This window comes from Uranotaenia lowii, chromosome 1 (assembly GCF_029784155.1).
Source record: "Uranotaenia lowii strain MFRU-FL chromosome 1, ASM2978415v1, whole genome shotgun sequence".
NCBI lineage: Eukaryota > Metazoa > Arthropoda > Insecta > Diptera > Culicidae > Uranotaenia > Uranotaenia lowii.
In genome coordinates, this window is record NC_073691.1 from 80,526,392 (window position 1) to 80,540,191 (window position 13,800).

Consider the following 13,800-nt stretch of genomic DNA (forward strand, 5'->3'; position numbering starts at 1 on the left):
GGTGCGGGACGGAAGCGACTGAAGAAGTATCTCGCTCAAAATGTACCGTACGAAGAGGCCATGCGCCTAATTTCCACTGCAAAATGTACACCCCCTGCTAAAAATGCAAAACGGGCTCGCAGTGGAGATAACAGTGGTTCGAGCAGCGCGGAAAAGTCAAATGCCAAGAAGGCAAAGGGACCTTCAGCCCTTACGACAAAACCGGATCCCAAAGAACCAACAAAGTCTCGACCACAACAAAAAACAACGAGTGGGAGGTCAAATGGTGCCAATCGCCCAGGAAGACCGTTCGAGAAAACAAAAGGCCGAAAAAATGGCAACCAAAAGCCCTCTTACAAAGAGGTTGCTAGCTCTGTTAGGGTAGGCATACTCGCCAAAAACTACCCAAGCACACAGCTGACGACAGAGCAACTTAAACTGATTCAACAAGCGATAAAACGGGCAGTTCTCGGCCAACGGTTGGAGAAACTAAAACCGAAATTTGCGCAGTGTTGTTATAAATCTGGGTTCATGGTAGTGACATGTCTTGATCAGGCCACAGCGGACTGGCTACAACAAGTCACACCAGTGCTCAAACCATGGGTAGATGCAGAGCTCATCGCCGTTGGGGAAAACCAAATTCCCAGATCGGAGATTTTAAAGGCTCACCTACCTGGAGCTGCTGAAGACGACATCGAAACTGTTCAGGCTACTATAGAAAGCCAGAATGAAGAGCTGAGCACCGAAAGCTGGAGGTTCTATAATATCCAAAAAAGGAACGAGGCTCTCGAAGTAGTCTTTACCGTGGACGAAAATTCTTTGAGGGAGTTAGAGAAAAGGAAATTCGTTATCTACTACGGATTTGGTTCCAGTAAGATCTGGAAGATAAACCGAAAGAATCCAACAGACAGCGTTGACCGAGGGGAAAACACCGTCAAAGCTGTTCAAGGACCTGGGCTGCCTAAACCGGGCCTTGTAAAGGACCAGTCGGCGATAGACCAAGTCCGATCCGCAGAAGGAGAGACGATTGGCAAAGGTACCACTGAGGCCTCATCAGATCTCAATGAACTGGAGTCTATGAACCAGGGCCAACCTATGGACCAGGGACAAGACCCCGGGACTAACAAGAACAACGAGGAGAGCCACAGTGGATCCAATGCCGATTGCTCACCAGAAGGAACTGGTAAGTTGTATAAGGGCCGTATTTTGGAACTTAATCTACAGAAACCAGGACCGAGCGGGATGAGCAGCGTTGGGGGCATTTTAACCTCCAATAAACCTGTTAACACAAAACCGAAGACCGATAAAACGGCTCCGAAAAAACCGAGCACATGGAGCAAACCGAAAAAGGATAAGCAAACATGTGCAAATGGCAAAAAGCCGGTGCATTGCCCCACATCCACGGGCAAAGCACTACCAAAATAAACACCTTAAAATGTGTCCAGGTGAATCTTCACCATGCCGTAGGAGCCTCGTGCACACTACTCAGAAGATTCGCCGCCGAAGACCTGGACCTTGCCTTTATCCAGGAACCTTGGATTAACAAGGGTAAAGTTAAAGGGCTATACACGCCGAATGGTAAGATTCTATACGATGAAAGCAGTTCTCACCCAAGGGCTGCTTTACTAGTAAACAATAGAATTAAATTTACTCCCTTTACAGAATTCATCAGCGGAGACATTGCAGCTATAAGGGTCGAAATACCAACACCGAAAGGTAAGCACACGGTAAGTGTAGCGTCAGCGTATTTCCCCGGAGATAGCACCGATATACCCCCACCGATGGTTGTAGAATATATGAGAAAGTGCCGGGCTCAGAACCAGCAATTCCTCGTATGCTGCGACGCCAACGCACATCACACGCTGTGGGGAAGTACCGACATCAACGCTAGAGGTGAGTCCTTACTAGAGTTTCTTTCACAAAATAATATCGAAATTTGCAATGAGGGAAACAAACCAACGTTTATAACGAGAAATAGACAAGAAGTCCTCGACTTAACTCTATGCACACCACTACTTCTAGATAAAATTAAAAACTGGGAGGTATCGGATGAAGAATCACTGTCTGATCACAGACATATCTCATTCGACATAGTGGGAGGGGTCATAATCAAGGACGTTTATAGAGATCCCAGGAAAACCAACTGGAGTCTTTATAAACACACACTTGAAGCTTGCAATCCTTTGTTGGAAACGAAAATACGAACAACAAAACAATTAGAGGAAGCTTCAAACAGGTTCACAAATAAAATTATATACGCTTTCGAAGCCAGCTGCCCACTCAAGGAACGTGTTTCAAACAGGAAAGTTCCTTGGTGGAACAGACAACTAGAAAAGTTGAGGAAAAAAACAAGAAAACTTTTCAACAAAGCAAAAGCTGACTCAAGCTGGGATAATTATCGTAAATCCCTAACAGAGTACAATAAAAACATTCGAAAAGCTAAGAGGAGTAGTTGGAAGCACATGTGTGAAACCGTGCAAACTACACCCGAAGCTGCCAGACTCCAGAAAGTTCTATCAAAAGAACATTCAAATGGACTGGGTCAATTGAAGAAAAAGAACGGGGAGTTCACTACAAACCCAAATGAAACGCTTCAATTACTACTAAGTACGCATTTCCCAGAATCCATTGAAGGAATAGAGATTAATGACACTCCGATTGAAAGACTCACTCGAAATGTCAGACGTGATGAAGCACTTCGCAAATCACGCACAATCTTTACATCTTCAATGGTTGACTGGGCAATAAGTACATTCAAACCATTCAAAGCAGCTGGTGAAGATGGAATTTTACCAATTCAAATACAGCAAGCTAAACAAATGGTAACACCTGCCTTGGTAGAGATGTTCGTCGCCAGTATGACCCTCTGTCATATTCCAACTCAGTGGAAGAAGGTGCGCGTGATCTTTATCCCGAAACCAGGGAAAAAAGATAAAACACAACCTAAGGCATTCAGACCTATTAGTCTAACGTCCATTATTTTGAAAATAATGGAGAAGATACTTGACGAGTACATTAAATCGCAGTATCTTAGCTTAAGTAAGCTAAACAACTTCCAGTTCGCTTACAAAAAAGGTATGTCCACGGTTACGGCCTTACATACCCTTACACAAAAACTAGAAAAGACTGTAGAGGCAAAAGAAATAGCACTCGCTTCTTTTTTAGACATTGAAGGGGCATTCGACAACGCATCTCACACTTCAATCGAAACAGCTATGAAAAGACGAGGGTGCCACTCGGCAATTGTTAACTGGACTAGTGCGATGCTAATAAACAGAACCATTTATGCAAGCTTGGGAGGACTTACAATCAAAGCCACACCAACGAAGGGATGTCCCCAAGGCGGGGTTCTATCACCGTTGTTGTGGTCCTTGATAGTGGACGACCTCCTAAACAAACTTGTATCCATGGGATTCGAAGTTATTGGCTTTGCAGACGACGTAGTTATTATAGTTCGGGGAAAACATGAGAATGTGCTGTCTAATAGAATGCAAACTGCACTCAACTACGCACTATTTTGGTGCAGGGAAGAGGGACTAAATATAAACCCTTCCAAAACTACTGTGATAGCCTTCACTAGGAGACGAAAAATTACACTAAAACCTCTAACATTAGATGGGGAAGTGTTAAACCTCGAATCACAAGTGAAATATTTAGGCATAGTACTAGACTCAAAGCTATCATGGAACCCACAGATAGAGCATGTAATCGCTAAGGCTACAACAGCTCTATGGGTCTGCCTCAAAGGAGTAGGGAAAAAATGGGGACTACAGCCGAAAATTATCTACTGGATATTTGCAGCTATTATAAGACCCAAAATCTCTTATGCCTCCTTAGTATGGTGGACCAAAACTATGCAAATTACGGCCCAGAAAAAACTAGCGAAGCTCCAAAGACTTGCAACGCTAGCTATAACTGGCGCAAAGCGAAGCACACCGAATGAGGCTCTAAATGCACTACTAAATATTCTGCCTCTACATCAATTCATTGAGTTAGAGGCGGAACGTAGTGCCTTGAGACTCTCCAAATACAAAACTCTCTATGAAGGAGATCTTACAGGACACCTCAAAATCCTAAAGAAATTTAAATTAAACTCACTTATTGTGAAAAATGATGACTGGATGGAGCCCATTTTCAACCTAGACATACCATACAATGTAACTATCAATGATAGGGACGTGTGGGAGTCAGGTGGACCTGCGGTTCCTCCCAGATCGATCCTATTCTTCACTGATGGGTCAAAAATGGATAAAAGAACTGGGGCAGGGGTTTTCGGACCTAGACTCAGGATCTCAATTCCTATGGGAAACTGGCCAACAGTATTCCAAGCTGAAATTCAAGCCAATCTAGAATGCACTTTAGCCTGTTTGAAAAGGGGATACAGGTACACAAGTATCTGCATGTTCTCTGACAGCCAGGCTGCTCTCCGAGCACTAAGTACGTTCACATGTTACTCCAAACTAGTTTGGGAGTGTATAGTTGCACTAAGAAACCTGGCCATAAGGAACAGAGTATCTTTATTCTGGGTACCAGGCCACTGCGGTATCCTAGGGAACGAAGAAGCAGACCAACTAGCTAGGGAAGGATCTCAGGGACTGTTGATTGGACCTGAACCTTTCTGCGGAGTATCGAGAAGTGCCTTGACTATGGAGCTCAAGAACTGGGAAAGCACCACTATTGTTTCCAACTGGAAAACAGCGGAGGGAGCAACCCAGGCAAAAAGATTCATTGAACCAAGCGCACGACTCTCAAAAAACATGTTGAACTTAAGTAAGCACGAATTAAGTACTTACACAGGTCTCTTGACCGGACATTGTCCAACAAAACAGCATCTCAAAAGGATAAACATAATTCTGAACGATGACTGTCGGTTCTGCGGGTTCGAAAAAGAAACTGCAGAGCATCTACTATGCAACTGCTGCGCCCTCCTAAATAGGAGAGAGCGAGTACTTGGGGCAAAGTTAATAAGCGCACAAGACATATGGTTGCATATCAGCCCTAAGAAGGTTATATCATACATCTTTGATATCATACCCGATTGGGATAAAATGCTTAGTCAGCAATCAACTGTCACTCCAATCAATAGTGCAGGTGAACCTGACAGCATATAGTAACGCGGGGTAAACACCACAATAGATCAACTACTGGTCGCAGTGGGCTCTCCCCTATAAAAAAAAAAAAAAAAAAATCATTATTCATTAGGCATGTCTATTCGAATTGGATTGAACTTATTCATTTTTAATTTCATGGCTTTATAAGGTTTAAAATTTTGGATTTTATATTTCAAAAACCAGAACTAAGATTTCTTTAACAGAATTACAGACCAAGTCTCCTCCAGAATGACCCAAACGATTCAAATGAAATTATTTTTAGAATATTCTGTTGGCATGATTCCCAGCTTATTTGTGCAGCACATATTAATGAATCCTAGATGTGACTAACATTGAAATTTTACCAATCGATTTAAAACCATTCAAACGATTTTAAAAATTAAAACTATGTTGATTGCGTGTTAATTGAAGTAGCCAATTGTTGTCAAAAAATATGAATTTAGTTAAATAATGGTATGACACTTTGAGGACGTTTTTTTAAAAAAAGAAATTGGGTTGGGTGATGTTGGGTTAGTTTTGATTCATTTTGATAACAGAAAAAATAGTAAGATGTTTTCGACAGATATAGATCGGAAACATTTTTTGAACATGTACAAATGTACTTAACTGAAGATGTATCAGGCACCTTCAAATGTTTAGAACAACAAAATCCGATGAAAATGAACAGACACATTAACTGAACAAGAGTCTGTCCTTTTTTTGTTTTTTTTTTAAATTAAAAATACGTTTATTTATACATGTTTTGTTGGTTAACTTTGAAATAGATTAGATTGGATTGAACTTTTTGATTTTTTGCATGCGTAAGTTGGAGTTATCAATAAAATAATCTACTTTTTCATAACAAAAAGTGAGGATATGCATTTTCCGGAAGAATTTTCAATAAAGAACGTATACTAGAGCAAGTGCAAACTTTCAACTTTTATAAAAAAAAATGTATGATTTGTTTTTTCATCTTCATCATATTGTTTGTTCACACACAATTCAAGTACGTACATTAGACTGCCCCAAATTTGTACGGGAAATTTAAAACCTGTGAAATGTTATACGCTGCAGGCTAAAATTGATCCTGGGCCTAGTACAAGATCTCATGCCAAATTAGGGCCAGATCGGACCACGGGAAGGGGTCGCTCAACGAGCCTGAAGTTTGTATGGGATTTTGAGACATTTTGTTCGAGAGGAACATGAAAAACTAGTTTTTCGTCAATAACTTTTGTCTCCTTCGACCGATTTCTTTCAAAAACGGATTTTCTTAAAGCCTAAATCATGAAAAATATTTCATTCGAAGGTTGCATTTCAATTAAAGTTAAGATAAAAAAGTTATTAAGCTTCAAAAAATGGCTAACTTTTTTAAGGGTGATATTCATCACTGTTTTAATGAGGCGACTAAATGTCCGACCAAAACACTCAATGTGAAATGCGTACCGTTTCGTCAAAAAATGACCGATTTTAACCATTGTTGTTGCGTTCGATTGCAATTTTTAATGTTTTTCTAATATTTGAGTTTGTATTATATTCACTTGATAGTTCAGAAAGAAGTAAGGGCGGAAAAATGCTTGACAATTTGAAAAAAAAAATGCATAACCACAGGGGCTTAGGAACATGACTAGACGATTTGTGATGACAATAAAAAAAAAACAGCTTTTCATCAAGAACTTTGGTTCCCGTCGGCCGATTTCTTTCAGAAACGGTTTTAAAAATGGTAACCGTAGTCGTTGCATTGATTTCGGAATTTAATGGTAAAATAACCAAAAATGAAGAATAACTGCAATATTTATAGAAGGTAGTTGAGGCGCATCGAAAAAAAGTTCAAATCTCCAACAAAAAATAATTTGATCTGAAATGTTGTGCATAAACTTTGAACTTTGTTAATAACTTTATGAATAAAAAAAAGATTTTGAAATATAATAATTTTTTCAGTTTAAAACCTACTAGGAAATAACTTCGCCTGTCAACCTCATTATTTTTTGTAATAAAAAACACTCTAATCCAAATGAAGTACTTTGTTATAACTACAGCTAAAATTATAGAAAAACGTGAAAAGACTGTAAATGGACCTGTTTTTCAATAATTTATCTTTTATTGGCATCACAAATCGCCCAGTCGTGTTCCTATGCCCCTGTGGTTATGCAATTTTATTTCAAAATGTCAAGCATTTTTCCGCCCTTACTTCTTTCCGAACTATCAAGTGAATATAATACAAACTCAAATCTTTATCTTTATTGGAGGGAAAAAACATTAAAAATTGTAATCGAACACAACAAAAATGGTTTAAATCGGTCATTATTTGACGTAACGGCATGCATTTCACATTAAGTGTTTTGGTCGGACATTTAGTCGCCTCATTAAAACAGTGATGAATATCACCCTTAAAAAAGTTAGCCATTTTTTGAAGCTTAATAACTTTTTTATCTTAACTTTAATTGAAATGCAACCTTTGAATGAAATATTTTTCATAATTTAGGCTTTAAGAAAACCCGTTTTTGAAAGAAATCGGTCGAAGGAGACAAAAGTTATTGACAAAAAACTAGTTTTTCATGTTCCTCTCGAACAAAATGTCTCAAAATCCCATACAAACTTCAGGCTCGTTGAGCGACCCCTTCCCGTGGTCCGATCTGGCCCAAATTTGGCATGAGATCTTGTACTAGGCCTAGGATCAATTTTAGCCTGCAGCGTATAACTTTTTCAAAAGTCGGGTCATTTGGGGCAGTCTAACGTACATGAACAGTGTGTTTTCGTTTCACATATTTTGTCTACATAGAAGAGACTTTTGATCCACTTTTTTGTTGAATAGTTTTTTGTGATTGATATTCCAGGGGCAGCAGTTTTTTTGTTGAATTATCAATATGACCTGAAAGTTTTAAAAATAATTTTAATTCCTGTCACATCTACGATTTAAGAATTTTATCTACAAATTTGCCAGAAAGGATATCCCGAGTGTTGAATCTGGAGTGGATATTCAAAATTTTTAAATTTCTTTGTAAATCAAGGTATTTTAGTTAAACAGCATTCAGTGAAATTCGATGAACAGATTTTTTCTTTTAGATCTATTTAATTTTAAAAAATCCGCTTTTCAATTAAATGAGATTGAATCTTGAAAATATTACATAATCCTAAATGAAATTGCAGATCACCACCAACAATGTTCAGGAAGTTTCTAAATCGGAGCGTCCCAATGCTTCAATTAGAATCTTTAGAATAATGGGTTAAATTGGCACATAGGCCCTTAAAGATAAAGTAGAATAAATGCTGTGATTTGGTTGAATAACAAAAAAAATCTTACCATATTTTTTTCCTCCTTTCAAAACCAACCGGTTCCAAACCAAAATGGTTAGTAAAAAGTCTTCTCTTATAGTTTTTATTTCATCAGCTCTAAAAAATATACCATCCAAAGCTAATTTGGAGCTGAATCGCTGCGTTGGGCATAATATCAAATACTCCAAAAATTGTCCCGATATTCAAATTTCTATTTTCATATAGATTCATATGCAATATATTCCAATAAATGATAAACTTTTGATTTCGATTAAAACCTGTGAACTCGAAAAAACCAGTATAAACAAACTGAATGGAATACAATAAATGAAATATACTTATTATGAACAAGCAGTTAATTATGCAATAAGTTACAAAAGGTGGATTTTTTTAGCACGAGGCTTGCAAGTTGGAAGATTACGTCGAGTGCTGAAAAAAAAAATCGAATTTGCTACGAGAACCTGATACCTAATCATTCGGCGATAAACAAAAAATCCGAATTATAGAAAAGTAAATAAAAAAGTATTCATGTAAGATGCATATAAGATTTATTGAAGGTTATTTTTTTATAATTTAAGTATAGACCCGTAGAATTGAATTAAAATTCTAAGGTTTTATTTCGATAGAATTAAGCGGGACAATTCGAGTAAACGAAAAGGAGGGAAATGTAAAAAAAATTAGGGAAAATGGAAAATGGTCGCCAAGTTTAACATGGTAAGACGACGTTTACCGGGTCTGCTAGTATACAGTGTCGGACAATAGAATAGGACCACAGCTCAATCCAAAACAGAAATTGCAAATTCCATTCTTCGAAGAAATTGAAATCATCCGTAGTTAAAACAATTGTCCTTTATTTTAAAATGAGTTTTAAGCATACTTACTGACAAAAATAACGCGACATAACATAGGACCGCTTTAGAATTCATGGTAAAAAAAACTAAAAAAAAAAGGAAATTCATACCGTGATCGTATATATATAGATGAATTTCTGTCTGTCTGTCTGTCTGTCTGTCTGTCTGTTCCCTATAGATTTGGAAACTACTGAACCGATTTGCGTGAAACTTGGCAGGTGGGGATATTGGAGGCCGGGGAAGGTTCCTATTATGGCTCCCTCTCTTATGAAGGGGAGGAGGGGCCTCCCAAACAAAAGACAATTTTTTGTATAACTTGTGAACCCACCAAGGAAATTGTATCAAATTTGGCATGGGGTGGTATTTGGGAACGAGGAATATTTTTATGATTATAAGGTTACCCCTCCTTCCTCTCAGTGGAGAAAAAGGAAGGGGGAGGGGGCTACCTTACAACTTTTCATATAACTCAAAAACTAATAAAGATATTGGAACAAAATTTGGAACGGGAAGGTATTTTGATACGAAAAATATTTCATTGATTATTTGAGAAACCACCCTCTTTCCAGTAGAAAGGGGGAGGGGGCCTCTTTCATATTTTTTTTACACATCTCAAAAACTAATAAAGCAAATGGAACCAAATTTGGCATGGGAGGGTATTTGGATACGACAAATATTTCTATGATTATTTGAGACCCCTCCCTCTTTCCAGTAGGGAAATATAAAGGGGGAGGGGTCTTTTTTATAATTGTTTACATAACTCAAAAACAAATTAAGCAAATGGAACTAAATTTGGCATGGGCGGGTATTTGGGAACGTGACATGTTCTAATGATTGTTTGAGACCCCTTCCTTCTTCCAGCGGGGAGAAAGGAAAGAGGGAGGGGAGTTTCATACAATTTTTACTGCATAACTCAAGAACTACAACAGCAAATGGAATCAAATTAGCATGGAACGATATTTGGGTACGAAAAATTTCTTCTATGAATATTTGGTATCCCTCACTCCTTCAAAGAGGTGAATGAAAAAGGGTAGGAGAGGTCTCCCTTACAATTTTCAGTATAACTAGAGAGTTGATCGAGCAAATTGAACCATATTTGACATGTGAGGGTAGTTGGAAACGAGAAATGTTTCTATTATAAATGGAACCCAACCTTTTTTTCAGCGGAAAGATATAAAGGGGTTTTTGCATTACTCGAGAATTCATCCAGCAAATGAAACCAGATTTGGCATCAAAAAGTATTTGAGTACGAAAAACACTTTTTCTATGTGAAACAATTCCTTTCTTGCAGTAGGATGATAGAATTGGGAATATAAAAAGAGAAGAGGAGGTTTACATTTAAGTTTTTTTTAAATCGAAAAAATGGACAAAACTTATCATGGAAAATCATTTTGATATGATTCTTTGATTATCTGACACACCATCCTTCTTTCAGTGATTAGATTATATAGGAGAAAGGATTGGAGCCCAATACAATTTTTTCTCAATTTATGCTAACGAAGCCAACAAATGGAAACAAATATGGCATGGAAAGGTACTTGGTTACGAGCTATGTTTCTACGATTGTTATAAACCCTTACGCTTTACAGTGTAGAGAGGGGAAGAAAGAAGGAGGCTCCATATACATTTTGTTGTAAGCTTAAAAAACTTAAAAAACTCAACCAACGGAACTGTATTTGATATAAGAGGATTTTTGGGAACGAAAAAAATGGGTATATTTATTAAAGATCACGATCTCCATTCAGCAGGGGATGATTGGAAGGACAGGAGGGAGGCCCTCTTATCAGTTTTAGCATGAATCCAGAACATATTATTATATTATAAATTAAATTGTTTGCCTACGATTAATTTGAGACCCTCCAGACAGATTAAAATTATCAGATCTTTAACACAAATGTATAGAGCAAGATTCAGAATATTAGTTTAAGTCAGTGGTTTTCAAACTTTTTTCACTCATCGCCCCCTGGGCCAATTTTTATGAAACCTTTAAAAAAATGATAATCTGGATCGTTAAATACCCATTAGCTTTTGGCTTTAAGATGTTGTAAGACTTAACTAAAAGTTCATTCAAATTTATTTGAGGCTATATGAGGGCCAAACGAGTAGGGGGTAAAATGGTCGATTCTGATTTACTTATGTCAAACGAATCTTTATATTTCAAACTTTGAATATTTGAATTTAAGTCCTGTTCAAAGTTATGCAGCATTCACGGATCTTAAAGTTTAAACTGGATTCTAATAACTGAAATTCGGAAATGTTAGTGATAACCGAATACGGAATAGATAAAAAAAGTTTATCGATGGAAAACGGCACAATTGATTTTTTTTTAAATCGATTGAAATAAAGATGAACAAATACGAACTTAAAATCAAAATTCTCTTAGCTAAAACAAATCTTTCATATATTCTTATAAAAAATATATTTTTAAGACAATACATTTTAAAAAATATCAAGCATTGCCATCTAAAATGAATCTATTTTAGTATAACTTAAAATAACTTTACAAAACAAGATCAACATGAAGAGCGTATGCAAAATCTGTGACAATTCACAACAAAAAATCTTAAAGATACATTTTAAGACTAAAAATATTGAGATATTGGAACAAAAATTTGCATGCAGCTCTGTGAAATTAAAGATATTTTAGACTTGAACCAGATGTTTAGTTCTGTGTCGAAATTTCATTATTTTACATTGAATTTACTCGTTGTTATTTCAAATAAACGTTCTTTCGAGATTTGTGAAAATGTGAATTACGACCTCACCACCCCCCTGAGCCCTTCCAACGCCCCCCAAATTTCAAAAATGAACTCACCGCCCCTCTGGAAGCTCTCATCGCCCCCAAGGGGGCGAATGAAAACCACTGGTTTAAGTTATCTTTGTGTTGCAATTTGAAACTCTAGCTGCAGCTCTCATTTCATAGCGGTTGCTTATGAATTATGTTATAATTTAATTTAAAATAATGCCAATAAAACAATAAAAATTTGAATAATTTTTTAAAATATCATTTGATTTTGAAAGGTGTAGCAAAGCACACCGGGTCAACTAGTAAACAAATAAAAATAATACGCAGATTTAAAAACACTTTTCTTTTGCTCGTTGCGGTCTTCTGATCGGTTGAATTGAACAAAAGAATGACTAATTTGAGGAATGCGACTTTGTTGTCTGTACAAACAAATGAAATGTCACTTTTACATTCTGACGGAAAGCTCTGATGTGATTGAACTTTCGAAAGCTACAGACAGACAATTCAGAAATAGAAATTTAATAAATTTCTCAGATTCATACTTTAGATTCAAGTTTTAGGTGAAAAATTAAAAATTTAGAGTTCAGAATTCAAAATTCCAATTCGAAATAAAGATTTGTTATTTAGAAAAAAATCGCATTGAACACCATTTTTTTATTTCTCCATGTTGTGACAGGTTTTAAAATTTGTTCATTGCTGTGGCCATTTCCAATTGACTTGTGTCAAATTAAAATTGTGTTTTTCATCATTCAAGCGTGGTTATTACGTTGTACAACATAAATTCAAATTATTTGAATCGTCCTAATTCATCGCCCATGGCCTACTGTGAGCCTTGTGGCTAAGCAAAATGTGGCTAGGCAAAAAAAAAACAACCGCTAAGATGCAACTTGTCATGGTTAGCTAGGATGGAAGACGCCTAATAATTGCAGGCCGTTGCCAATAGCTAGTGTCATAGAACCTCTTAAAGTTGCAGGTTGTTTTCCCATCAAGCTTTGATCGCTCTCTTCCAATTTATCGATCATCCGCCACACTAAACTGAGACGAATTCGCGGTAGTCTATAATTTATGTGAAAAAGAAGCTAACGTCGTCGTCGTCGTCGTCTGACGAATGTTAGGAGAGGTAGGTACACATATTGAAAGTGTGAGAAGTTTCACTTTCTAGCTACGGTTCCCGATTCTCCCAGGCAATTTTCGAACCCGGTCGATCGTACAACGCCCCAATATCATATACTTACCACAAAAGGGTAAATCACGATCCCAGCCTCTCACTGGGTCACATTTGATGGTCTCCTGGCCGAACAGTTCATAGCCGGAATCGCACTCGTATCTCGCCGATCGCAATCCACGCCCTCCATCGGTGGCAGCTTCCGTTGTTACCCGGGAATTAGCCGGTATCGCTGGTGGTCCACACACTGCAAAAAAAAGGAAAAAAAATAGGAATAAAATGTTTGTTACAGTAGTAGTAATTCAAAAATTACTTCATATCCACATCACTGTTCACATATTGTTGTGGGACTAATTCATCGATTTTGCGACGCTAATTCAATATGCATTGTTTTACACTTTCATTTTCCGTCAAGCATAAAACCATTTGCTGTACCATTAATCAATTGTTCAAAAACGAGCTTGGTCTTAACACGTACCATCTAAGAGACCAACCGAAGCTAAAACGTGATCGCATTTTTGTTGCTCAAGGTCACGTGTGACAAAGTGTATAGTAGGCTATGATAGCTGATTCATGGTGCGTGACAATGAACCACGCCATTTATCATCGTCAGCTGTTTCGACACTTTCTTTCGATGCCCAAAAATGTGTCTTCACCTAACAATAAAACAATCAATAGTAAGAGCTCATGTAAGAAGGC

General features: G+C 37.4%; 1 protein-coding gene across 1 annotated transcript in view; it reads right to left on the reverse strand.

Moving 5' to 3' along the window:
• Nucleotides 1-13,800, reverse strand: part of LOC129753622 (sushi, von Willebrand factor type A, EGF and pentraxin domain-containing protein 1) — a 160,547-nt gene that overhangs the window by 21,932 nt on the left and 124,815 nt on the right. Inside the window, exon 2 of the mRNA XM_055749457.1 lies at nt 13,172-13,348. Within this exon, the coding sequence (XP_055605432.1) occupies nt 13,172-13,348 (177 nt within the window). The remainder of the gene's footprint in view (nt 1-13,171; nt 13,349-13,800) is intronic.